The sequence below is a fragment of the Lithobates pipiens genome, unplaced genomic scaffold (assembly GCF_037356315.1).
Source record: "Lithobates pipiens isolate NorthernLeopardFrog02 unplaced genomic scaffold, aLitPip1_a1.2 Scaffold_8, whole genome shotgun sequence".
Taxonomy (NCBI): domain Eukaryota; kingdom Metazoa; phylum Chordata; class Amphibia; order Anura; family Ranidae; genus Lithobates; species Lithobates pipiens.
In genome coordinates this window covers 88815725-88842739 of record NW_027507903.1, presented here as the reverse complement: position 1 = coordinate 88842739, position 27015 = coordinate 88815725, and the positions used below count along the sequence as shown (strand labels likewise).

Below are 27015 nucleotides of genomic sequence, written 5' to 3'. Positions count from 1 at the left end.
TAACAGGAAAAGATTTTGCTCCAACTTTGAGATAGTACGACTTGTCCTTTGACCAATCAAAACAATCCCAGAGTGACATAAATTATTTTTACTGCTGCTGTAATCACCATGTCGGCTGTCACAAGTCGGATGGTTAGGAAAAGGATCCTACTTTGATCCCACTTCAATGATATTCAATGGGCTGAAGTAGGACCAAAGTCGGACCAAAGTAGTGCAGGGAGAATTTTCAAAGTTGGACCGACTTGTTTCAGACCATTTAGGACGGCTCTCATAGGGAATCATTTTTTGCACATGTCATGCAACATCAACTCCCAATGTTGGAGCGTTTTTCGTACCAGTGTGAACCCAGCCTTAAGGAAAGAAGTGAAAAAGATTTTAAATATTTATTTGTGACACTAAAGCCCGCCTAAACTATAGGAGCAATATGCATTTAGCATCACACTTATTTAAAAATAAATCTAAATGTGTGTTCTAAGTGTGTTCATCTTATCTGTAGGTAAAAATTCAAGCCTACCTACTAGGTCCCACTCTCCATTTGAGATATATTCCGATATGTCTGCTTCTTTCATTTGTAGATCCAAAGACCATCCTCCATAGGTCCAAGAGCCAAACTTTAGTTTGCATTTCTGAATATCAAACGGAAACCAGCGAACATCTATGTAGCATGAACTCTTGAAGATCCCTAAAAAATACAAGGATCATTTGACCATCTACATCCTATGCCTAGCTTATACACCAAATACCAAAAGCAGCACATATTAAATTCTATTAGCAGTGTAGAATGAAGTACAAATCCTAATATAACATTTTAATCCCATTTGTAGGCTATTTAGTACATTGTTTTTACCAGTGTACTTAATATATTTTGCAGCATTGTTTTTTGTAAAGGCAGCATTCACATACCTATTCTGCATTATAATTCTGATGAGTATTGTTACAGATGTGGAAATAGTTCCTTCTTCTATCCCCCAGGGGTAATTTATGTGCAGTAGTTGAGATATGGCAAGACACACAGAACTACATATGACACCTCAAGTTTAAGAACACTCATTGCAAGGAATTGAACATTTTATATGCTGTTAAGTTTAAAGAAATTATGCAGGAGCAGTATAGAGCATCCAATAATGTGAAATAGGATGAAAGGGAGAATAACTTCTCTGTCTACAAATAACAGTTTTGTGGCTGAAAATAAAGGTATTTAATGCTTTACCATCTGAAAAATAGCTATAGCTGCTTATAATCTAATATGCGATGATGTGTACACTGTGTATATATTCTATGCCATCAAAGAATAAATATAAAATACTACTACTATAATACTATACTAAAATGTATTGAAATATTATAGATCAATTAATATAATATTGATTCCAAAATAATACCAATTATAGATCTGTATTGCTAAATATTTTGTGTAGTTTGGATACTGGTTATGTGCTCATGTTTATATACAACTAAATCAGTGACTGGCCCCTGGCTTGCTGTTTTAAGATTATATACAGTGATTGTTTTGTAAGCAAGTAGGAAGAAATAAAAAAAAAAACAGAAACGTAAGTGACCGGTGGTGAGCATACTGTGCAAGAGCAGCAGAGATCTACTTCACCCCAAAACTAGCTTAACATCTTGGACTCATAGGGATTGAGTTACTGGAAAGTGCAAAATCTGGTGCAGCTGTGCATGGTAGCCAATCTGCTTCTAACTTTATCTTATCCAATTATTCTTTGACATTAAAAATAGGTTCTATGCAGAGTTGCACCAGATTTTGTACCGTCCAGTTTTAGTAAATCAACCCCACAATCTCCAAAGTTTAATGAAAGCTTCAGCTGTGTCATTCAAAAGTTATACTAACATGCCCCCCTTAACAAAAATGTTAAAACTACCTATGTTCATGACAGCCTAAACTTTCTCTTATAATGTGATTTAGGAGAGTGGATGTTTTACTATATTCAGTAAACAGTACAAGGAGCAAAGTCCCAAGTACATCTTGTAATGCACATCAGCCAATCAGTATTGAAGCCGAACTGTCCCAAGATGAATTCTGAGTGGGTGCTATGGGCACAATTAATATGTTTTTCCTTGTGCGGCTTTATTAACCACTTTCAGACCGGACCATTTTGCTGGTAAATGACCAGAGGTCTTTTTACACTTTGGCACTGCGCTGCTTTAACTGGTAATTGCGTGGTCATGCAATGTTGTACCCAAACAAAATTTGCGTCCTTTTCTTCCCACAAATAGAGCTTTCTTTTGATGGTATTTGATTGCCTCTGCGATTTTTATTTTTTGCGATATAAACGTAAAAAGACCGCAAATTTTGAAAAAAAATGATATTTTCTACTTTTTGTTATTAGAAAAATCCAATAAACTCAATTTTAGTCATACATTTAGGCCAAAATGTATTCAGCCACATGTCTTTGGTAAAAAAAAGTCAATAATTGTATATTTATTGGTTTGCGCAAAAGTTGTCACATCTACAAACTAAGGTACGTTTTCTGGAATTTACGCAGCTTTTAGTTTACGACTGCCTATCTCATTTCTTGAGGTGCTAAAATGGCAGGGCAGTACAAAACCCCCCCAAATGACCCCATTTTGGAAAGTAGACCCCCTAAGGAAATTGATAAGAGGCATGTTGAGCCCATTGAATATTTTATTTTTTTGCCTCAAGCGATTGAATAATGACAAAAAAAAAATTATTTTTTTTTTTTTACACAAAGTTGTCACTAAATGATATATTGCTCACACATGCTATGGGCGTATGTGAAATGACACCCCAAAATAAATTCTGCTGCTTCTCCTGAGTACGGGGATACCACATATGTGGGACTTTTTGGGAGCCTAGCCGCGTACGGGGCCCCGAAAACCAAGCACCGCCTTCAGGCTTTCTAAGGGCGTAAATTTTTGAGTTCACTTCTCACTACCTATTACAGTTTTGAAGGCCATAAAATGCCAAGATGGCACAAAACCCCCACAAATGACCCCATTTTAGAAAGTAGACACCCCAAGCTATTTGCTGAGAGGCATGTTGAGTTCATGGAATATTTTATATTTTGCCACAAGTTGTGGGAAAATTACAAACTTTTTTTTTTTTTTTTTTTTTAACAAAGTTGTCACTAAATGATATATTGCTCATGCATGCCATGGGCATATGTGAAATGACACCCCAAAATAAATTCTGCTGCTTCTCCTGAGTACGGGGATACCACATATGTGGGACTTTTTGGGAGCCTAGCCGCGTACGGGGCCCCGAAAACCAAGCACCGCCTTCAGGCTTTCTAAGGGCGTAAATTTTTGAGTTCACTTCTCACTACCTATTACAGTTTTGAAGGCCATAAAATGCCAAGATGGCACAAAACCCCCACAAATGACCCAATTTTAGAAAGTAGACACCCCAAGCTATTTGCTGAGAGGCATGTTGAGTCCATGGAATATTTTATATTTTGCCACAAGTTGCGGGAAAATTACAAACTTTTTTTTTTTTTTTTTTTTTTTCACAAAGTTGTCACTAAATGATATATTGCTCACGCATGCCATGGGCATATGTGAAATGACACCCCAAAATAAATTCTGCTGCTTCTCCTGAGTACGGGGATACCACATATGTGGGACTTTTTGGGAGCCTAGCCGCGTACGGGGCCCCGAAAATCAAGCACCGCCTTCAGGCTTTCTAAGGGCGTTACAGTTTTGAAGGCCATAAAATGCCAAGATGGCACAAACCCCCCCCAAATGACCCCATTTTGGAAAGTAGACACCCCTAAATTTAGGGGTACACTAGTGAGACTAGGTAATAAATGGCGGGTGCCCTGAAACTATAAAAAAATAACTAACCAACCAGCGTCACCTGTAAGGCCGCGTACACACGGGCGGACTGTTCGCCCAACCTTGTCCGCTGAACAGTGTTTGGGCGGACAGTCCGCCCGTGTGTGGGCTTTCAGCGGACAGTTTCAGCGGACAGTTGGACGGACAAAGTCTTTCGGAAATTCCGAAAAACTGTCCGCTGAAACTGTGTTTGAGCGAACAGTCCGCCCGTGTGTAGGCTACTTTCGAAATGAGCAAACTGTTCCCGCTCGGAAAGTCCGCCCATTTCGAGCGCGTGTACAGGTAGGCGGGGCCCGCGAAGGAGACGTCGCGGGCTCCGCCGCCTGGAATGGGCTTAAAGGGGAACCCCAACGCCGAAAAAAATCGGCGTGGGGGTTCCCCCAAAGTCCACACCAGACCCTTGTCCGAGCACGCTACCCGGCCGGCCAGGAAAGGGGGGCGAGCGAGCGCGCCCCCCCTCCTGAGCCGTACCAGGCCGCGTGCCCTCAACATGGGGGGTGCCTTGGGGAAGGGGGGGCCGCGCGGCCCCCCCACCCCAAAGCACCTTGTCCCCATGTTGATGAGGACAAGGGCCTCTTCCCGAAAACCCTGGCCGTTGGTTGTCGGGGTCTGCGGGCGGGGGGCTTATCGGAATCCGGGAGCCCCCTTTAAGAAGGGGGCCCCCGGATACCGGCCCACCCACCCTATGTGAATGAGTATGGGGTACAATGTACCCCTACCCATTCACCTGTGAAATAAAGTACAAAAAAAAACACAACACAGGGAAAAAATATTTTATTGCACAGCTCCGGGGGTCTTCCGTCTTCGGGGGTCTTCTCGCTGGACTCCTCCGCTATCTGTGTGTAGCTCTTTTACTAGCGGAGGAGTCCGGCTTTCTTCCTCCCCGCCGCCGGCCTCTTCTCCCGACTTCGGGGGTCTTGTCCCCCTCTTCGGTTCTTCTGCCGGGCCACCGCGCCTTCTTGTAGCTCTTTTGCAGGCGGTGGCCCGGTCTTCTGTCGCCGCTGCCTTCCGTTCTTCTGTCGCCGCCTTTGGTTCTTCTGCCGGGCCACCGCGCCTTCTTGTAGCTCTTTTACAGGCGGTGGCCCGGTCTTCTGTCGCCGCTGTCGCTGTCGCCGTCGCCGCCTTCCGTTCTTGTTCTTCTTCTTGTTCTTCTTGTTCTTCTCCAGGAGATGTTGACACGTCGCTCTCTCCGGCCGGAATGCCAGAGCCGCGCTGTGCGGTCACTTATATAGTGACAATGGGGCGGTGTCACATGGTATATGTCACATGGGTTGGTCACATGGGTTGATGTCACATGGGGACTATGACATCGTAAGGGGGCGGGGTCACCATGTGACCAACCCATGTGACATATACCATGTGACACCGCCCCATTGTCACTATATAAGTGGCAGCGGAGCGTGTCCCTGGCATTCCGGCCGGAGAGCTCGTCGAGTCAACATCTCCAGGAGAAGAAGAAGAAGAACAAGAAGAAGAACAAGAACGGAAGGCGGCAGCGGCGGCGGCGACGACAGCGGCGACAGAAGACCGGGCCACCGCCTGTAAAAGAGCTACAAGGAGGCGCGGTGGCCCGGCAGAAGAACCGAAGAGGGGGACAAGACCCCCGAAGTCGGGAGAAGAGGCCGGCGGCGGGGAGGAAGAAAGCCGGACTCCTCCGCTAGCAAAAGAGCTACACACAGATAGCGGAGGAGTCCGGCGAGAAGACCCCCGAAGACGGAAGACCCCCGGAGCTGTGCAATAAAATATTTTTTCCCTGTGTTGTGTTTTTTTTTGTACTTTATTTCACAGGTGAATGGGTAGGGGTACATTGTACCCCATACTCATTCACATAGGGTGGGGGGCCGGTATCCGGGGGCCCCCTTCTTAAAGGGGGCTCCCGGATTCCGATAAGCCCCCCGCCCGCAGACCCCGACAACCAACGGCCAGGGTTGTCGGGAAGAGGCCCTTGTCCTCATCAACATGGGGACAAGGTGCTTTGGGGTGGGGGGGCCGCGCGGCCCCCCCTTCCCCAAGGCACCCCCCATGTTGAGGGCACGCGGCCTGGTACGGCTCAGGAGGGGGGGCGCGCTCGCTCGCCCCCCTTTCCTGGCCGGCCGGGTAGCGTGCTCGGACAAGGGTCTGGTGTGGACTTTGGGGGAACCCCCACGCCGATTTTTTTCGGCGTTGGGGTTCCCCTTTAAGCCCATTCCAGGCGGCGGAGCCCGCGACGTCTCCTTCGCGGGCCCCGCCTACCTGTACACGCGCTCGAAATGGGCGGATTTGCCTCCGCCTTACGTGGGCGAGTCCGTTCATTTCAAAAGTTGAGCGGACTGTTTGGCAAACAGTTCGCTGAAACAGTCCGCTCGTGTGTGGGCAAGTCCGCTCATGCAAATTTTGAGCGGACTGTTTGCCGAAACTGTTTGACGAACAAGGTTGGGCAAACAGTCCGCGCGTGTGTACGCGGCCTAACAGTTATATGGTGATCACTGGTGAAAGGGTTAACTAGGGGGCAATTAGGGGGCTTTATGCGGTAGTATATGGGGGTCCCTGGCGCTATAAAAAGCTGCAGCGAACCTAAATACCTACCTGCCTAACTAGCGTCACCTGTGACACTAATACAGCGATTAGAAAAACGATCGCTTATTAGGCTGGGTTCACACTGGAGCGATGCGGGAACGCCACGAATGCGCGGCGGGTTCCCGCATCGCATGCCTCCCGGCGGCAGTTCACACTGCCCTATGCGAACTGCTGGGAGTGTCAGTGAAATGTTACTGACACCCCCAGATCAGTTCGCATATCGCAGTGCGATCTGCAAACTCGGATCGCATGGTGTGAACACCCATGCGATCCGATTCTGCTGCGGGCCAAAAAAAGGGTCCCGTGCGAATTTGCGGCGGGTGCGGCGGGTGCGGCGAATGGCTGAACTCGAATCGCACAGAGATCGGATGTGATTTGCACTGCAGTGCGGTGCGAATCACATCCGTTCTCATAAACCGCTGCAATGTGAACCCAGCCTTAGTGACACTGGCGGCGGGGGGTGATCACGGGGTTAAACCTTTATTGGGGGGGGTTAGGGGGGTACCTTAGAACTAAAGGGGGCTAACCCTAACTGCCCTAACAGTTATTAGTCACAAATGACACCCGCCGGGTGATCAGGGGGTTAAACCTTTATTAGGTAATAAATGGCGGGTGCCCTGAAACTATAAAAAAATAACTAACCAACCAGCGTCACCTGTAACAGTTATATGGTGATCACTGGTGAAAGGGTTAACTAGGGGGCAATCAGGGGGCTTTATGCGGTAGTATATGGGGGTCCCTGGCGCTATAAAAAGCTGCGGCGAACCTAAATACCTACCTGCCTAACTAGCGTCACCTGTGACACTAATACGGCGATCAGAAAAATGATCGCTTATTAGGCTGGGTTCACACTGGAGCGATGCGGAAACGCCGCGAATCCGCGGCGGGTTCCCGCATCGCATGCCTCCCGGCGGCAGTTCACACTGCCCTATGCGAACTGCTGGGAGTGTCAGTGAAATGTTACTGACACCCCCAGATCAGTTCGCATATCGCAGTGCGATCTGCAAACTCGGATCGCATGGTGTGAACACCCATGCGATCCGATTCTGCTGCGGGCCAAAAAAAGGGTCCCGTGCGAATTTGCGGCGGGTGCGGCGGGTGTGGCGGGTGCGGCGAATGGCTGAACTCGAATCGCACAGAGATCGGATGTGATTTGCACTGCAGTGCGGTGCGAATCACATTCGTTCTCATAAACCGCTGCAATGTGAACCCAGCCTTAGTGACACTGGCGACGGGGGGTGATCACGGGGTTAAACCTTTATTGGGGGGGTTAGGGGGGTACATTAGAACTAAAGGGGGCTAACTCTAACTGCCCTAACAGTTATTACAGTCACAAATGACACCAATGCAAAAAAAATAAAAAAAATAAAAAAAAAATGACATTGGTGTCACTGTGACTGGGGGGCAGGGGTAATTGGGGGGGTGATCGGGGGGTAAAGGGGGGGTGTGAGTGTGCCTGGCATGTTCTACTGTGTGTGTAGAGTGTTGGTGCAACTCACCGATCCGCTCTCCTCCGTGTCGGAACGAAAAATACCGACACGGAGGAGAGAATACATCACTTCCTCTCCTGTGTTTACATTACAGGAGAGGAAGTGATGTCACCGGGGATTTCTATTCGTCGGGAGCGATCGCGAGGGGGTGGCCATGAATGAATGGCCGCCCCCTCGTCCCGGATCGCTCCCGGACGAAAACCGACCGCCGCAGGCACCGGGCGGGGGCCTGATCGGGCCCCCGACCCGCGGGAGGCAAGGGACGTACATGTAAGTCCTTATGCCTGCCCGTGCCATTCTACCGACGTACATCGGCGTGCGGCGGTCGGCAACTGGTTAAAGTTATTATAAAGTCTCTTTTTTTTTTTTAAATAACAAACATGTTTTCCCACCTGCTCTGTGCAGTTAATTTGCACAGATCAGCCTAGATCCTCCTCTTCTCAGGTGCCTCTTTGTTCTGGCCCCTCCCTTCTGTTGAGTACCCCCACAGCAGGCGAGTTGTAGCTCCATGTGTCCATTCAGACATTGAGCTGTCATTCAGCCCACCCCCCTTTCTCTCCTGATTGGCTAACTGAATTTGATTGACAGCCACAGGTGCCAATGGCGCCACTGCTGCGTCTCAATTGGGAGGGGGGGTCTCGGACAGCCGAGACACTTGTGGACATGGCTGGATAGAGATGGGGCTCAGGTAAGTATTAGGGGTGCTGGGGAGTATGCTACACACAGAAGATTTTTTTTATCTTAATGCCTTTACAACTCCATTAAATGTATTAAATACTTTATTGAAATATATTGTTGTTTGTACATTGTAAATGATGACCAATTTTTCTTTATTAGCATATTGATGGGACTGCCACTTTGCCAAATAAAGGCACATAGCCCACTCCTCCGGGCCTTTATAATATGGAGCCACACTCCCCTGCTACCTCCCCACTGCAGCATCCTAAGCTTTTGTGCCAGCTAATGTCAGAGCTTAGATTGGTGGGGGTTATGTCATGCCGCTTTCACCCACATGAAAGTTTCCTGGCCTGGTGATTGACAACCAAAGGCTGAGTACTTTCACGTGGAGATGGTCAAGTGCTTTTTCGTTCCTGGAATCCCAGCTATGTTAGGGCTGGGAGGCAATGTGTGTGTGTGTGGCTCAGTAAGCATGACTGACTGCTTTTGGAGGTGGCTATCTTCAGATATAGTCACTTTTCCCTGAATGGGAAAAGTGCAGTGTCTCTTTAAGCCGCACAATCACATGCAAAACATGCAACATGCAAAGTGAAATTTCCATTAATACTTTACTAAAGTCTATTATAGTCATCCATGTAAAGTACTAATCATTGTCCTGTGTAGAAATGTAGATAGAGCCACTAACCTTGATGCAGCTCCCCAGTTTCAGATAGCACAATGGAGCTATAAATCCAAATTTTACATGCTTTGTCAAATTCTGGTGTAGCGCCGGTACTCCTAATGAGTACACGCTATGTCTGTAAATGTAGTTTTTGCCCAAAACTATAGTTACGTTTTGGGGTTAATTGTTCTAAATTACGCTTTGGCATCAGTTTGGCTGGGCTGTATAGGTAGAGTTTGCACCTGTGAGAGGCATTAGAACGCAGTCTGGTTGGACGCATTGGGTACCAATCTCTCTCGGAGCAAATCAGTGGGCGCATTTGTCTCGCTGTGTATTCCAGGAGAGGGTACTTAGTGCTGAAGTGACGTGGTTCTGGGTTCCGGTCCAGAAGTTGTTGCTGACTCCAGGGTCCTGGTCCTCCTGACCAGCCCCCAGAGGCCCTCATGGCCTGGGGTGTGAATCGTTACGTTTCCGAGCCTCGGAACTGGCTAGTTCAAGGCGCAGTAACGGGAAGGAGGATTCCACGGTGTTCCTTTGCTATCTCAGGTTTGGAGAGGCCCAGCAACTCTACATGCAACCAGGGGAGGACTCTTCAGTAAGAGGGCCACGCACAAGGCTGGCTGCTCGGTAAGAGACTGGAAGCTGAGCTGCCATGGACATTGATTGAATCCACATTTATTTCGGTATCGCCGGACCGGCTGCAAGATTCTGGTAAGTAACCTACCTCTATCCTTCCGGTTACGACTACGTTTTCAACCAAGTCTGTGTTAGAGACTTTGCAAAGCTAGAATTACTTGTTGGCTGCTAGATCCAAGGTCAAGGATTTATCCAACAGTTAAAGAATCCAGTTGCGAGTGGCTATTCCCTGGATTATGTACAGAGAGAGACTTTTATTGAAGTCAGCAGTTCCAAGCACCCGAGCTAAACTTTATCCTGATACCCTCTATTCCCATCTTAGAGACTGAGTTTGTTCAACTGTTTTATGCAAATAAAAATCCTAACAAGGAATTCAAGTGTCGGTCTCTACAGTTACTGGGTCATCAACCCTGGGAACCCCTAGACAAGGACAACGAGTTACGAGCTGGTGGAGGTAATCGGTAAGCCCAGAAAAATTCAGCCGCTCCTTCGGGGGTAAGTGCTACACTGGTGAAATGTGATTCTGCTGTATTTCTATGCAAGTCCAATGGTGTAATGAAAGCAAGAAATAATGGGATGGGGACACACTGTTCTTTACAAAGGAATGAAGGCGCTGTGGATTTCTCTATGTACAAGAGATTTGAAGGTGGTGGAATGCTATATTGTAAATCTGCAACAAAATAGTTTTACAATCTAACCATACAAAAATATAACAGAAGTTTAAGGTAACAAAAGAAACATGAAAAAGATTAAACCATTAAATTAAAATTGGCATCTTACCTGGTGGTAAATACTGACAATGACCAGATGAGTTGACCAGTACATTAGTGTGAAAAGAAGCATCAAATCTTTCATCTGCGCTACAAAATATAACATAGAATGAGAAAATGGCAGCCAGTGATTATAAACCATTACATTTCGAAAACCAGAAGTGTTGTAAGTCAAAGGCTTGTTAAATGTAGGGATGAGAAACATCATTCTTTATACATAATCACATGTCATTTTCCACGTATTACCTATAGATTTCCTTTCTTTCATGTCATTTTCAATGATGTGTGTTGTTAGGAGAACTACAATTTAGATAGATTAAAATGTGTCACTTACAATGATGCAAAGTGCTTAAGTAAAGCAAATAATTGAGCCACCTTTCACTTTTGACCTTGAGAATTCTAACACACAAACTACATACAATAAATGTTATATTGTTCATAGTTTTGATGTTCTTGTTTAAAAAAAAAAATTCCACTAACTAACTCCATATTGCTTTTGTATAATGTAAGTAGAAGTAAAATATTTGCTCTCAGGTGAAGCTATGTACAGTATATATTAGCTGCTGACATAATCTCTAGATACTAAGTGCAGTGCTCTCAAACTCAAAACCAAAATTATAAAAATAAATACTAATGAAAAAGAATCCTATAAATCATCAAGATCTTACTGCCAATGACTCCCATCCAAGTACTAACCAGGTCCAACCCTGCTTAGCTTCCAAAGTCAGATGAGATAAGGCACATTCAGGGTGGTTTCCTCCATGTCTATAGTTAACAGCAATATGTGTAGTCAAAATGCTTTACATAAACTGTGATTTATGGCACAGTTTAGGCACCATGAAGCAATTCATCCCCAAAGTTCACATCAGAAGTACTAAACTTGTTCAATTCCTTCTCCCACATAGCTCAGCTAATCCAAAGCTCTAAGCACTTTAATACACTTAGCCTAGACATAAGTTCACTTTAACCACTTGCCGACTGCAGCAGGCCGATTTACGCTGGCAGGATGGCACAGGTGTGCAAAAGGACGTATCTGTATGTCCTTTCGCATTTCATGCCAATCGAACATGCCCGCTGCTTGCCATGGGAGCGTGCATGCGAGTCACGCAAACTGGATGTGCGCCGACGGTCCGCTAATGCAAGGAGGAGAGGCAGAACGGGGAGATTCCTATTTAAACAAGGCATTTCCCTGTTCTGCCTTTCAACATGACAGGGATTTACTGCTCCAAGTGATCAGGAGCAGTGATCTCTGCCATGTTTTAGTGATCCCATCCCCCCTACAGTTAGAACACACTGAAGGAACACAATTAACCCCTTGATCACCCCTAGCGTTTAACCCCTTCCCTGCCAATGACATTTATGTAGTAATCAGTGGTTATTTTTTGCTTTGATTGCAAAAAAAAATTATAATAAATGATTGCGATTTTTTTTTTTAATCAAAAATAGTAGAAGAATACATATTGGCCTAAACTTTGGAAGAAATTAGTTTTTTATATATTTTTTGGGGATATTTATTATAGAAAAAAGTAAAAAATATTGCTTTTTTTTCAAAATTGTCGTTCTTTTTTGTTTACAGCGCAAAAATAAAAACCAGAGGTGATCAAATACCACCAAAAGAAAGCTCTATTTGTGGGAAAAAAGGATGTCAATTTTGTTTGGGTAGAACGTCGCACAACCACGCAATTGTCAGATAAAGTGACTCAGTGCCGAATTGCAAAAAAAATGCTCCTGTCAGGAAGGGGGTAAATCCTTCTGGGGCTGAAGTGGTTAAAGCCCACATCTAGGCTTTTTTTTTTTTTTTTTTTTAGAAAGTCCACCAAAAATGCAGTTACAGCTGCGGAAGTCACCTTCACTCCAGAACTGTCTGGCCTCTGTGTTGAATGGTGCCCAGCATACTGTGAATGCAGGGTGTCATAGCCACACATCTTGAGTAGGCATTACCAAGGTGCCCTTTATTTACAGTGTACTGGTGGGACAATGATGTCATTATGTCAGTGCTGCTCTCTGCAGCAGTAAGTACCACCCAACTTGGAACAGAGGCAAACAGTAAGAGGAACCTGTAGCTATAAATAACAAAAGAGCTTTTTTTTTTTTTAAAAAGGAACACTATGATCAATTAAATGTAGCAAGGAATATAACAGAATATGGAAAAGGTAAATCAAGACCTCAAAAATGCAAACTGCACAAGAGAATAGGATAAACCCCAAAACATTCTTCCAATATATTAATAGTAAAAAGATCAGGTCTGAACATTTTTCAGAATTTTTTTATTATTATTTATTTTTGCCTGGTAGTTTACCTCCAGTTCATTGTGGACAGACACATCTTTTTGTCCAACAATATATTGATACCAACTCCAGTTCATTCTATGCATGTCCATATGAGTGGAAACTTCTGACATTGGAGGAGTTCAAGTTTTTTATGGGCCTCACCCCAACATGAGACTTACAAAAAAAAAAATTAAGGACATGCCTATTGGTCCACCCACCCCATCCACCACATGCCTATTTATTCTTCTGTAATGTCCAGGTCCCGCTATGAGATGATGACGCACTACCTTCATTTCAGTGACAATACCCAATACCCTCCCCAAGATCACTCCAACTATGACAAATTATACAAAATTCACCCACTTATTAATTTTATTTCCCCAAAGATTTTCTGAACTGACCAATGTATGTGTGGATGAGTCCCTTGTCCACTTCACTGGCCCGGCTGGGATTCAAACAATACATTTCAAGCAAAATGGCTATATATGGAGTAAAAATCTACAAGCTTTGTGAAAGAGCCACAGGATATCTATATGTGTTATGCATATACGAAGGAAGAGATTCCCAGCTCCAGTCCCCTGAGTGCCAAACCTACATTTGCACAAGTGGCAAAATCATATGTGACCTGGCATACCCACTTCTCCAAAAAGGTTATCACATCTACCTGGATAACATCTACACCAGTTTTCCCCTTTTCTGCCACCTACACCATGCAAAAATCTTGGCCTGTGGTACCTCCAGAAACAAGCTTCCCACAAACTTTAGGGAACACAAGGCTACAAAGAGGAATCAACAAGTCTGAGAAATGAGAAAGTGTTGGCCATGAAGTGGAAAGATAAGAGAGATGTATATATCCTGTCCACCATTCACAATGAGACCTCAGTGGAGATTCCCGGAAGACACTTTCCCATTCAAAAGCCTGCATGCACCCAAGATTGCATTCTTTACATGGGGGGGTGGATTTCAACACTCAAATGCTTAAGCTCTAGTCAGCAACAAGGAGGTTTTTGGTTTCTGGTATAAAAAAAGTTGCCATTTATCTTAATCATTTGGCCATTTACAATGCTTATGTCACCTACACCAAATCCACAAAAAGATCCACCCCCTTCCTCAAATTCATAGAAAATCATCATGCCCCTCATCTACCAGCAAAGATCCTGCCCAGAAAACCTTCGCTTTGATGCTGTTAGCAGACTTCATTAGCGCTATTTCCCTGAGAGAATTCCGCCATCAGATGCAGACTGAAGATGCCAAAAAAGATGTTGCATTTGCAGCAGATGGGTAGTTAGAAAAGATATCAGTTAATAGTGTCCCTAGTTTCTCTCCCAACCTGGCCTATGCATTGGAGAATGCTTCTGATGTTTTCACACATCCCTAAAATATTATCCCATATTTTTTAACAGTCTGACATGTCCCCATTTTCAATATCTGTGCTGACCATTTCTATCTGCTACCTGTACTATGGACCATGTTCCTACCTGCTAACAGGACCAATATTTTAGCTGTGCTCACCATGTCTCTGCCTGGACAATTCCTATGGCTGTTGAATAAATTTAACATTTGAGGTTGGAGATTTCATCATGTACACCACCTCCTTAAGATTCAGAAATATTAACAGGGACAAAATTGGAGTTTATAGGTGCAGACAATGAATAAAAATTGATATTAGAAAAATATATATTTTTTATTAAACATATATAAAAGAAAAACAATTACTATAAAAAGAGCATAATGGAGCACAGTGGTCACTATATAAAAGAATAGGTGCCTCTACATGTTTCACTATAATTGTTGCTTCTTCTGGAGCTTTTGTAGGACCTTATTACATTACCACTAAAACACAAAACATAAAAACAACAAAATTATAATGCAATAAAAATACAAAAACAGTAATAAAGACCTACAAATGTTTCTATCAAATTCAATAAATCTTGTGTTTACATAATTAGCATAACATATGGATCATCTGATGGATGCACTCTCAACCCTTTAAGAAGGTCATGGTTCCAAGGAATCCTCAGAGCCCGTCAAGAGCTCTAATGAGGTGTCTGTGTACCAAAAATAACCCTGTATTCACACCTGCAAGACCATATAATTAACATCCATGATTTCTAGTGTCACCCAAATTAATCGTTTACCACTTAAATAAAATCTATTTGAACCTACCCTGATGTATCAGAAAATTTGACAAATTAATGGACTGACACAGATATCCTCCCTGAGATGCGCACTTCATAATCTAGCAACAAACTTCAGAAAAATGCCACCTACAAGATATAATCCATCACAATACTTTTCTATCTAGAACTCAGATTTCTAACAAGCAAAGACAATTAGGGTGGCAATTCATACCTGAACAATCCCTTTTCTGAGAATGCCAATATTCCTATATTTGGTATCAATGTGATACCTGTAGGCCAAGGAGGGTCAAAATATCAGCTCTGTCCCACAGGGAATAACCCCTAAAGACATAAGATAACCAGCAAGTATTAAGATGATACTTCATCACCATCAAAATATGAAAATATGGCTGCCACAGTCAAACAGATAGTAACTTACTTTTAACTTGGTTTCATGGACAGACAAGTGTCAGGGTAGTCGGCCTAAGCAATCTCTACTGACTCTGAGGCAATTATATACACATCTGATCCCTGCAGCGTCTGACGTCGCAGCTAGGATACAGGCCATCATTGGCTGATCCACAGCTGTTGCTCAGTGAAGACATGAGTTAATTAACAGTGGTGCTGTACCACGCATGCGCGAAACACCCGCGGCCATTTTTAAAAATCCATTTGCCCTTACTACGTTTTTCCGGCTGTCCATTTGAACAGCGACCTTCCACAATAAGTAAAAACCCTCACAGTCTGTTCCGAGCCATCCCCCACCTCAGTTACAATCAACACCAATGGACAATCAGGCCGGTTGTTTCTGGAATCATATCATGGGGAAGGATGGGCCGTGCTGGCACAAACCCACCACGGCCATCTTAAAACGTACCCCCTTCCCAACTGCAATTACAGAGACTGGAAATAATTTAAAAAATATCAGTGTTACATTAGAGAAAAAAAGCCACAATCAAATTTACCACAGTCATTTGTGTTCCTTTAACCATCCAAATAGCTACCATGGACACAAACAATCCTAAACAGGTGACTGTCATGAAAAGAACACTGCACTGCAAAGCATTGCACACACAGTTCACCCAGGTGTACTAGAAAAGTTTGCTTTCCTAAGGCCCCTTTCACACGGGGCGGATCAGTAATGATCCGCCCCGTGATGATCCGCTCGCTCAGCGGGGATCGCTCCGTTGTCCCCGCTGAGCTGGCTGCGGACAGGGCGGTCTCCGCACACTGTGCGGGGACCGCCCTGTCAGCTCTCCGCTCTCCTCTATGGGGATCGGACGAGCACGGACCGTGTGTCCGTGTTCATCCGATCCGCTCTGCAGACGGACAGAAAAATAGGATTTTCCTCCGTCTGCAGAATCGGACATTTGCGGAGGCGGACAATAGCGGGTGTCTGCGGATGCTCATCCGCAGACACCCGCTATCCCATAGGGATGAATGGATGTCCGTATTTCATCCGCAAACGGATGGATGAAATACGGACATATCATCCGCATGTGTGAAAGGGGCCTAACACCGAACTGCCTCTCAGCCAATCAGGGTCTGTTACCCGTCACCTGATTGGCTGAAATGACAGGCGATACGATTGGACACCTATCGGAAGGAGGGGAGGAGAAGCATGGATGACACAGGAGCCACTGTCTGACCTGCTACAAGGTCCCACCACTAGCCACCATCACCCACCCTCACCAAAATAGGCTAAGTGCCAAGCAGATGGTGAGCAGACAGGGGGTTCACAGTGGCATTATTTGATGGGCACAGTGACAGCATTTGATGTGGCACTATTTGATGGGCACAGTGGCTGCATTTGATGTCACAGTGGCTGCGTTTGATCAGCACAATAGCTGCGTTTGATGGCCACAGTGGCTGTGTTTGATGGGCACAGTGGCTGCGTTTGATGGGCACAGTGGCTGCGTTTGATGGACACAGTGGCTGCGTTTGATGTCACATTGGTTGCGTTTGATGACACAGTGGCTACATTTGGTGGGCCCAGTGGCTGCATTTGATGGCACAACTTACAGGGTGAGGCCGAGGGTCTATTCTGAGCCTCCAGAACAGACCATGTCAGGCAGCGGCAGCCAGCAGGTGCTATGCTGGTGCAGTGCAGGTGGACAACTGCTTAGCTCAGTCACTCACAGGCAGGCTCAGGCAGCTCTCTTCAGATGTGCTCCACTCCCCTCCCGCTGGCTCTGAGCCACACTGTCTGAATAACCTGGAAGAGGAGGGTTGAGCTAGTTTACTAGGCATGGAGGCAGCACACTCTGAATGCTGGGGTGCTCTGATGTCACTGGTTGCTAGACACCATGTGGCAGGCGATTCTAGCAACCAGTGCAGCGTGCAGCAGAGGCAGCCAGCCAGGGCAGGCTTTGGAGTATCAGTGTGGACAGGACGACTGGGTCTCGGGGTGGTGCCACCACCGCTGCTAGGTCAAGTGGTGCACCCCGTGTACCCGCCCAAGATTGGCCCTGATGACCATTCATAAATGGCAGTCTCAACAGGGGGATTAGAAGCAAAATCCAGCAGGAGCTACAGAGTCTAAAAGAGAAAAGAGACTCCTCCAAGTGTAACAATATGATTACATTTAATTAAAGTACAACATTTAGCAACTCACATGGTTGATGATTAAAAAAAGCACATCTAAGTATGCAGGGATCCGGGGTAAAGCTGTCCACAAAGCCCATCCTCCGCACCGCCGGCTCTCACTGTTGTCAGTCTGCAATCGTGACTGGGAAGACTAGCCTGCAGTACAGTGATCTGAAAGTGAGGCTTGACGTGCTTGTAGAGCGCAGCGTGAAAGGGATGACTTTGATGGCAGTGCAGAGGGTGGTCTATGTGGACAGCTTTAGCCCAGAATGCCTGCATACTTAGATGTTTGTTTTACTCATCAACCCACGTGAGTTGTTAAATGTCACATAGTTGGTAATGTTGTACCTTCATTAAATGTAACCATATTGCTACACCTAGAGGCACCTCTCTTCTCTTTTATACTCAGTTGTGACATGTAGTAAGAGGTATGACAAGTTTTTTAAAGTTGTAGTTTGCCACAATTTTTTGGAAAATAAAGAAATTAGAAAAAAATATATATATATATTTTTTTACATAGTGTCACCAGTGCAGTATAGCGTCATCATATAACTGGTGTAGAACATGACACTGACTGGTGACGGAATGTAAAATATATATATATATATATATATATATATATATATATATATATATATATATATATATGAATAATTTGTATTACATTTATTTTTTTACAATTTGTTTAACATACAGTGACCAGACAAATACAGTGTTACCATAGTAGCACTGTATTACTCTGGGGAGGTGAATAGGATTTATTTTCTTTACACACTATGGTTACTTGTAACTGTGAATTTTACAGTTATAAGCAACCATTTTTTCTGGCCACAGTTAATCACATGGTACAGATGGGCAATTATTGATTGGCCCTGTCTGTACTATGTTATGACTGTGACCAATCACATAGCTCATCACAATAGTACACAATGAAAGGCATGTGACAAAATCTTTAATTGTGTACAACTGTCATGTTACCTGCTGTAATTGGGCACAGCAGTCACATGGTACTGGCAGCAGGCTGGTACAATGATCTCGCATCGGCCATGTCCGGTGGACACAGCGTTTAGAACAGCAATGACAGATCGCACTGGAGCGCAGACAACTATCTTGGGAGGACACTATGTGACATCTTCCCAGAACAAAAGTGCTCCCGCCGGCCGTCGTTGTATAAAAGGCTGGGCTGGAAGGTGTTAAGTTTATTACAGAGGACAAGGGGGCACTCCTTACATCTGGAGGAAAAGAGATTTCATCTCCAAATACAGAAAGGCTTCTTCACAGTAAGAGCTGTCAAAACATTGAAATAGACTCCCTCAAGAACTGGTTTTGGCCAACTCAGTAGATTGTTTTAAGGAATGCCTGGATTCTTTCCTGCACATAATATAACTGGATACCAATATTTATAGGTAATGTTGATCCATGGAATAATCGATTGCCTCTTGGGGGATCAGGAAGGAATTTTTTCCCCTACTGGGGCAAATGGGCAAATTGGATCATGCTTTGAGTTTTTTTTTTGCCTTCCTCGGGATCAACTGTGGGTATAGGATTGTGTATATAGGATTGTATACAATTTTTTTTCCCTTCTATTGTTTGAACTGGATGGACTTGTGTCTTTTTTCAACCTAACTATTGTAATACAATTAAACATCATTCTTTCCTCAGTCCCTATTCCATTTGTACTTTGCTGCAGCTAATAAGCTCATTCTTGTTTATCAATATGTCTTGACAAACACCATGTGGAACTTAATTGAATCTGTTGTTACATTAAGACTGCATGTCATAATATGTACTGGTACAAAGTAAGTTTTCCTGAGGCTTTCTGTAGATGTGACTTGATAATGATAAATTAAATGTATTTTGAACAGGATATCAAGCAGAAGAGAACTGGACAGACGCTATCAAGGAAATATAACATACACTAGTTAGAACATTATCTGGAAAGCTTCAAATGAATAGGTCAAAGCTGTGCCAACCCTGAAGGGCATTATCATGCCGCTGATAATGGTACAAAAACCAAGTCTTGAAAGGCTAATTGAATATAATAATTATCTTGATTCAAAATTAGTCCATTACTTGTAAGATGGGAGGAATTAAATATAAGATTGGACATAGGCCTGCACTGAAAATATCTACGCTATGTTCCCACTAATTATTCGTTAGTAGCAGGCTGGATGTGGGCCTAGGCTCGAGGAGATATTGCAGTGTTCCATCAGAAATAAATATGAATGCCGTTGCTCTTATTAGATTCTCCAATTACTTATAGATCTGTAATTTAGATATGTTGCAGGGGCAGAACTAAATGGAAAATATAGAGAATTCATGAGGCAGGTTTATTTTCACATAATGGCTAGTAAAACATATGGCCACATTTTACTGTGTGCAAAAAGCATGAATTCATTGCCAAACTACATTAATACAGAACTCGATGGATGTTCTTTTAGGAGCTCTCATATTATCCGTGCTGTAGATCTTTCTCAAGAGACTCTGGCTCCAATTTATTAATCCAGTAACTTGGACACAATAAAATGCCATAATCGCACATCAAAAGTTTTGCTTTTTTCTTTCCTAAAAACAGTTATGGGAAACAATATCAATTTTGAAATGATCAATTTTGAAATGAAATGATCAATTTTGATCAATTTTGAAATGATAGCCCACCTAAAACTGAAACTGCAATAAACTGACCCTTTAAAGCCCACTTAAAGTGGTTGTAAACCTTTACAAACCACTTTGACCTACATGTAAGCCTAGATTAAGGCTTACCTGTAGGTCCAAGAAATATCTCCTAAACCTACATGGTTTAGGAGATATTTACTAAAAGACAGTCACAGCTGTGTACGGCGCATGCGCTATAGACAGCGGCATGCAGGCACACTATTGGCGTTAGCAGCATGCCGCTGCTAACGGCGATATGCCGTTAGTGGTGGCTCCCGTGCACATGCGTGGGAGTGACATCATATCGCTGCTCCAGCGCTGTGAGTGGCCGGAGCAGCGATACTCAGAAGAAGATGGACGCTCCGGACTACAGGGGACAGCGGTGACATCGCTGGAGACTATTCAGCTTAGGCACCCTGCCCAAATTCTGTGAGACTCAATATAGAGTCTAATAGAGGCATTCTGTTAGCACACATTGCAAACTTTGCTACATGCACCTTGTTTTTTTACCTGCATAAGATGTGCATTGATCATGTAGTTTTATTGTATCATTTGTTGGCCTGTATGTACAGTCTATAGTAGAGCAAATCTTTACATTCCAGTCTGTGTTGACACAAGAGGCATGCGGCATGGCACTGCACATGTTAATATGTGACCTCTGTCTGTAGTCTAAGCCCTTGTACACACGGTCAGACATTCCGACAACGATGGATTTTGTCCGAAACTTGTGTTGCATACACACGGTCGGACAAAGTTGTCGGAAAATCCGATCGTTCAGAAGGTGATGACATTATTTCGTTAAGAGGGGAATACGTTCAGGCTAGTAGCGAATAGCTTTGGTCTAGGAATTTGATCTGAGCATGCGTGGCACTTTGTCCATTCGGAATTCTCTACAAACGATAGAACAAAGTCCCATTGGACCATGTTGTCTGAAAATTTTATAGCCCAGCTCTAAAACTTTGTCGGTGAGATATTCCAATGGAAACAATCCGATGGAGCCCACACACGGTCGGATTATTCCACAACACGGTCTGATCGGACATTTTCCGTCAGAATGTCCGACCGTGTGTACAAGGGCTAAGAACTGATTTTTTTCTGTGATTAAACTACATATCCCACAATCCTTAAGTCTATCTTGCTAGCACTGATGCAGGTAAAATAATTAGATCTGATCCTGTCAAAAACAGGCAGAGCATTCATAGAGAGTTCACACCTACTGGAAGAGATGTGTTTTTATCACTCCCAAATGTGTGAGGCAACACAAAGGAAATGGCAAGACATGTATTGGATGCTGCGTGACCTGGAATAAGAAGTTGCCTGTCTCTTTAGCAAACAGAAATTAGCTAGATGAATTAAGGGAAATTAGGTAAATCGATCACTACAGTATGAACAAACAGCAACTGTCCATGTTAAAAATAGGTGTTTAGTTGTGCTATTTGTGCCCCTGTGCCTTTAAAGAGGAGTGAGCTCCCTCCAGGAAAACCTGCCCTCAATCTATCCATTACTATATATGTGCTTCAACTATGGAGGCTTTCAAAATGTATATAGTTAGGACTGCAGATAATACTGGGTTACCTTGTTGCAGCCTCTGCAGCTTACGCATGTATTTGCAAATGTGTGCAAACGAAACCCCTGTTTTTAAAGCGGGAGTCCACCGGGACTCCGCGTTTTTTTTTTTTTTTAAAAGCCAGCAGCTACAAATACTGCAGCTGCTGACTTTTAAAATAGTGACACTTACCTGTCCAGCGCGCCCGCGATGTCGGCACCCGAAGCCGATCGCTAGGTCGTCTGTCGGGTCCTGCCGCCGCCATCTTGGGTATGGGAATCAGGAAATGGAGCCTTTCAGCTTCATTTCCCGGTTCCCTACTGCGCATGCGCGAGCCGCGCGGCGCAATCCGGACGGTCCCCGCTGCCTCTGGGAACTGTGTGTTTCCCAGCAGGCAGCGGGGCACTTGCGCAAAGGGGCGGGCAGTTGCGGAAAGGGGCGTAATCTACGCCCCTTTCCGCAGACAGCTATCCCGGAAGTGGGTGCAGTTACCTGGATTATCCAGGTAACTGCACCCCCCTCCCCCCTGAAAGGTGCCAATTGTGGCGCCGGAGGGGGGGGGGATTCCGATGAGCGGAGGTCCATTTTAGGGTGGACCTCCGCTTTAACATGAATTGTAATGCCCCCTAAACACGGTCGGATTTTCCGATGAAAAATGTGGCATCGGATTATGTTGTCGGAAAATCCGTCCGCGTGTGGGCTCCATCAGACTTCTTCCATCGGATTTTCCGACGCACAAAGTTTGAGAGCAGGATCTAAAATTTTCAGATAACAAAATCGCATTAATTCCGATCGTGTGTAGACAATTCTGACGGACAAAGTGCCACGCATGCTCAGAATAAACTAAGAGACGAAAGCTATTGGCTACTGGCCCGTTTATAGTCCCGACATACATGTTTGACGTCACCTCATTCAGAACGAATGGAAATTCCGACAACTTTGTGCGACCATGTGTATGCAGGACAAGTTTGGGCCAAAATCCGTCTGAAAAAATCAGACCGATTTTGTGGTCGGAATGTCCTACGTATAGGGCATTAGACAGGACAAGTTGGTTTGTTGCAGGCTGACAGTAAGTTGAACTGGGAATTTTTCTTTGTTTTTGTTTCAATCGATCACTACAGACTGCAGCCACAGCATGTGAGCCCATCATTACAAGGTAAGGCAAACAAACAACCCAGGGTATATATATAACTACACTAGTACCAAGTTATAAAAACATTTTAAAGTGTGCAATTTTTTAAATGTCTCTTTGATCATTAATATTGGATAAATGTAAGCTACACAACTTGTAAACAATAAATTATACACAGTTCCAGTCTGAAAACCCCTTTCCTGACACAGCATGGCAGCACACACTGGGATGTGACTCCGCCCCCACAACCTGACAGGATTGGTTAACTATAAATTTGAAGAGAGGCACCTCATGGCAGCACACACTGGGTTGTGACTCCGCCCCCACAACCTGACAGGATTGGTTAACTATAAATTTGAAGGAAAGGCACCCCTCTCCTTCAGCGCCGACCGCATTGCTATGGCCCAGTCGGCATGTGGTTAAAGAAGCTTAAAATATTGCAGTGGCCTCCTACCCTTTCCCCATCCCCTTTAATGCTCCCTTCATTCTCTTTATTTTCCTCATCTGACAAGATTGGAACAGGACTCCACACCCTTACCGTATTCGCCCCACCAGGTTAAACCTCTCCTGGCTGGAAGTCTCTCCTGTACAGCCTCTAAAGGAGCCTTTATGGAGAGAGCCCCAATCTGGTGGTCTCGGGGACAAGTATCTCTGGCACATACAAGCTTTAACCACTTGACCACTGGGCACTTAAACCCCCTTCCTAACCAGACCAATTTCAGCTTTTGGTGCTCTCACACTTTGAATGACAATTACTCAGTCATGCAACACTGTACCCAAATAAAATGTTTGTCCTTTTTCTTTTGGTGGTATTTAATCACCACTGGGTTTTTTATTTTTTGCGCTATAAATCAAAAAAGACTGAAAATTCAGAAAATAAATAAATAAAATTCTTTGTTTCTTTTAAAATGTATTGGCAGAGTATTAGCGAGTATTGGCAGAGTATTGGCGAGTATTGGTGAGTATTGGCAGAGTATTGGCAGAGTATTGGCGAGTATTGGTGAGTATTGGCGAGTATTGGCAGAGTATTGGCAGATTATTGCAGAGTATTGGCAGAGTATTGCAGTGTTGCAGAGTATTGGCAGAGTATTGCAGTGTTGCAGAGTATTGCACAGTGTTGCAGAGTATGGGCAGAGTATGGGCAGAGGATTGTGACTGAGCAGTGCTGTTGGCACTACACATCCAGCCCACAGCGGGGAGGGAGGAACCGGCGTCATGATGTGGTTTGATTATCGGCCATTTACCATGATTCGTGATGCGCCGGGTCCTTTATTTATTTTTAAAGTTCAGCTGTATTCTGTAGTTCTACAGGCCATGTAGTTTGGCGGCCGTGTCTACATCTGCATTCTGCACATGCACTGGAGGAAGTGATGTGGCTTGACAAGTATCTCTGCTCTTCTCCAAAATGGCGCCCTGGAATGACGAATCATTACTGCCCATGCGCAGTGACGTCATTTCCACCACAGCGGCATCAGTGAATTTAACCACTTAACAACCGCCCATTGCCGATTAACGGCTTCAGGGCGGTTGTTTAACTCTGAGAGGCCGTTAATTAACGGCCCCCCAAAATTCTGCTCTCGCGCGCCCCCTGGGGCGTGCACACGAGATCATCCGTGACCGCCGGGTCCATTGGGTCGGCCGTTTACCATGTGATCGCTCCGTCAAATGACGGAGAGATCACTTGTAAACAAACCGGCGTCATAACATGACGCCGGTTCCTCCCTCCCCCTCTCTGTACCAATGGGTACAGCGGAGGGGAAAGAGATCGGTGTCAGCAGCGATGTGGGCTGCATCTGCAGTGCCCACATCGCTGCTCACCGAATTTAACCCCTCAATACCCTGCCAATACTCTGCAATACTCTGCAGTACCCTGCCATTACTCTGCAGTACCCCCATTACTCTGCAGTACCCCCCATTATTTTGCAGTACCCCCAATACTCTGCAGTACCCGCCATTACTCTGCAGTACCCCCCATTACTCTGCAGTACCCCCCATTACTCTGCAGTACCCTGCCATTGCTCTGCAGTACCCGCCATTACTCTGCAGTACCCGCCATTACTCTGCAGTACCCTGCCATTACTCTGCAGTACCCCCCAATACTCTGCAGTACCCTGCCATTACTCTGCAGTACCTCCCAATACTCTGCAGTACCCTGCCATTACTCTGCAGTACCCCCCAATACTCTGCAGTACCCTGCCATTACTCTGCAGTACCCTGCCATTACTCTGCAGTACCCGCCATTACTCTGCAGTACCCCGCCATTACTCTTCAGTACCCCGCCATTACTCTGCAGTACCCCCCAATACTCTGCAGTACCCTGCCATTACTCTGCAGTACCCCGCCATTACTCTGCAGTACCCGCCATTACTCTGCAGTACCCTGCCATTACTCTGCAGTACCCCCCAATACTCTGCAGTACCCTGCCATTACTCTGCAGTACCTCCCAATACTCTGCAGTACCCTGCCATTACTCTGCAGTACCCCCCAATACTCTGCAGTACCCCCCAATACTCTGCAGTACCCCACCATTACTCTGCAGTACTCCGCTATTACTCTGCAGTACCCGCCATTACTCTGCAGTACCCGCCATTACTCTGCAGTACCCTGCCATTACTCTGCAGTACCCCCCAATACTCTGCAGTACCCTGCCATTACTCTGCAATACCCCCCAATACTCTGCAATACCCCACCAATACCCCGCAATAACCTGCCATAAATTGGCATACTCGGAGATACCCAGCCATACTCGGTGATACCCTGCAATACCCAGCCATAGACGCCCCCCCACCCCTCACCACCCTCCGGTGCTTCTACCAAAGCCAGAATCTTTTTTTTATTTTTTATTTTTATTTCAGGCTTCCCAGCCTAGAGGTGAGATGTGGGGTCATATTGACCCCCAGATTTCACTGTAAAGAGGACCTGTCACCCCATATTCCTATTACAAGGGATGTTTACATTCCTTGTAATAGGAATAAAAGTGATCAAAAACTTATTTTTGGGGAAAAAAATGTCAAACTAAAATAAATAAAGTAAAATGAACAATAAAAAATAAAATAAAAATTTAATGCGCCCCTGTCCCCATGTGCTCGCATGCAGAAGCGAACGCTTACGTAAGCCCGCCCACATATGAAAACGGTGTTCAAACCACACATGTGAGGTATCGCCGCGAACGCTAGAGCGAGAGCAATAATTCTAGCCCTAGACCACCTCTGCAACTCAAAACATGTAACCAGTAAAAAAAATGTAAAGTGTCGCCTATGGGGATTTTTTAAGTAGCGACGTTTGGCGCCATTCCACGGGCATGTTCAATTTTGAAGAGTGACATGTTTGATATCTATTTACTCAGCATAACTTCATCTTTCACTTTATGCAAAAATTGGGCTAACTTTACTGTTTTCTTTTGTTTTTTTTAAGCACAAAACAGTTTTTTCCCCCAAAAAAACGCGTTCGAAAAATTGCTGTGCAAATACCGTGTGAGATAAAAATTTGCAATGACCACCATTGTATTCTCCAGGGTCTTTGCTAAAAAAATATATAATGTTTTGGGGTTCTCTGTACTTTTCTAGCAAATAAATGATGATTTTTACATGTAGGAGAGAATGTCAGAATTGTCCTGGGTGCTCCAGAACGCCTGATGGGGCTCCCTGCATGTTGGGCCTCTGTATGTGGCCACACTGTGTAAAAGTCTCACATATGTGGTATCGCCGTACTCGGGAGTAATAGCAGAATGTGTTTTGGGGTGTAATTTGTGGTATGCATATGCTGTGTGTGAGAAATAACCTGATAATATGACAATTTTGTGGAAAAAAAAAAAGGGAAAAAAATCTTGATTTTGCAAAGAATTGTGGGAAAAAATTACAACTTTAAAAAACTCATCATGCCTCTTACTAAATACATTGGAATGTCTTCTTTCCAAAAAGGGGTCATTTGGGGGGTATTTGTACTTTTCTGGCATGTTAGGGTCTCAAGAATTGAAATAGGGCGTCAGTCCTTCAGGTGTGATCAATTTTCAGATATTGGCACCATAGCTTGTGGACTCTATAACTTTCACAAAGACCAAATAATATCCACCAATTTGTACTTATTTTTACCAAAGATATGT

The 27015-nt window shown here is 44.6% G+C and overlaps 1 protein-coding gene across 2 annotated transcripts in view; it reads right to left on the bottom strand.

Moving 5' to 3' along the window:
• CHRFAM7A (CHRNA7 (exons 5-10) and FAM7A (exons A-E) fusion) overlaps positions 1 to 27015 on the bottom strand; it is a 353849-nt gene that overhangs the window by 24685 nt on the left and 302149 nt on the right. Inside the window, exons 5-6 of one of the 2 annotated variants that reach the window (XM_077474166.1) lie at positions 10615 to 10694; positions 515 to 682 (exon numbers count right to left, since the gene is read on the bottom strand). In XM_077474166.1, coding sequence (XP_077330292.1) covers positions 515 to 682; positions 10615 to 10694 — 248 coding nt within the window. The remainder of the gene's footprint in view (positions 1 to 514; positions 683 to 10614; positions 10695 to 27015) is intronic. The other variant, XM_077474167.1, reaches the window with a different exon arrangement.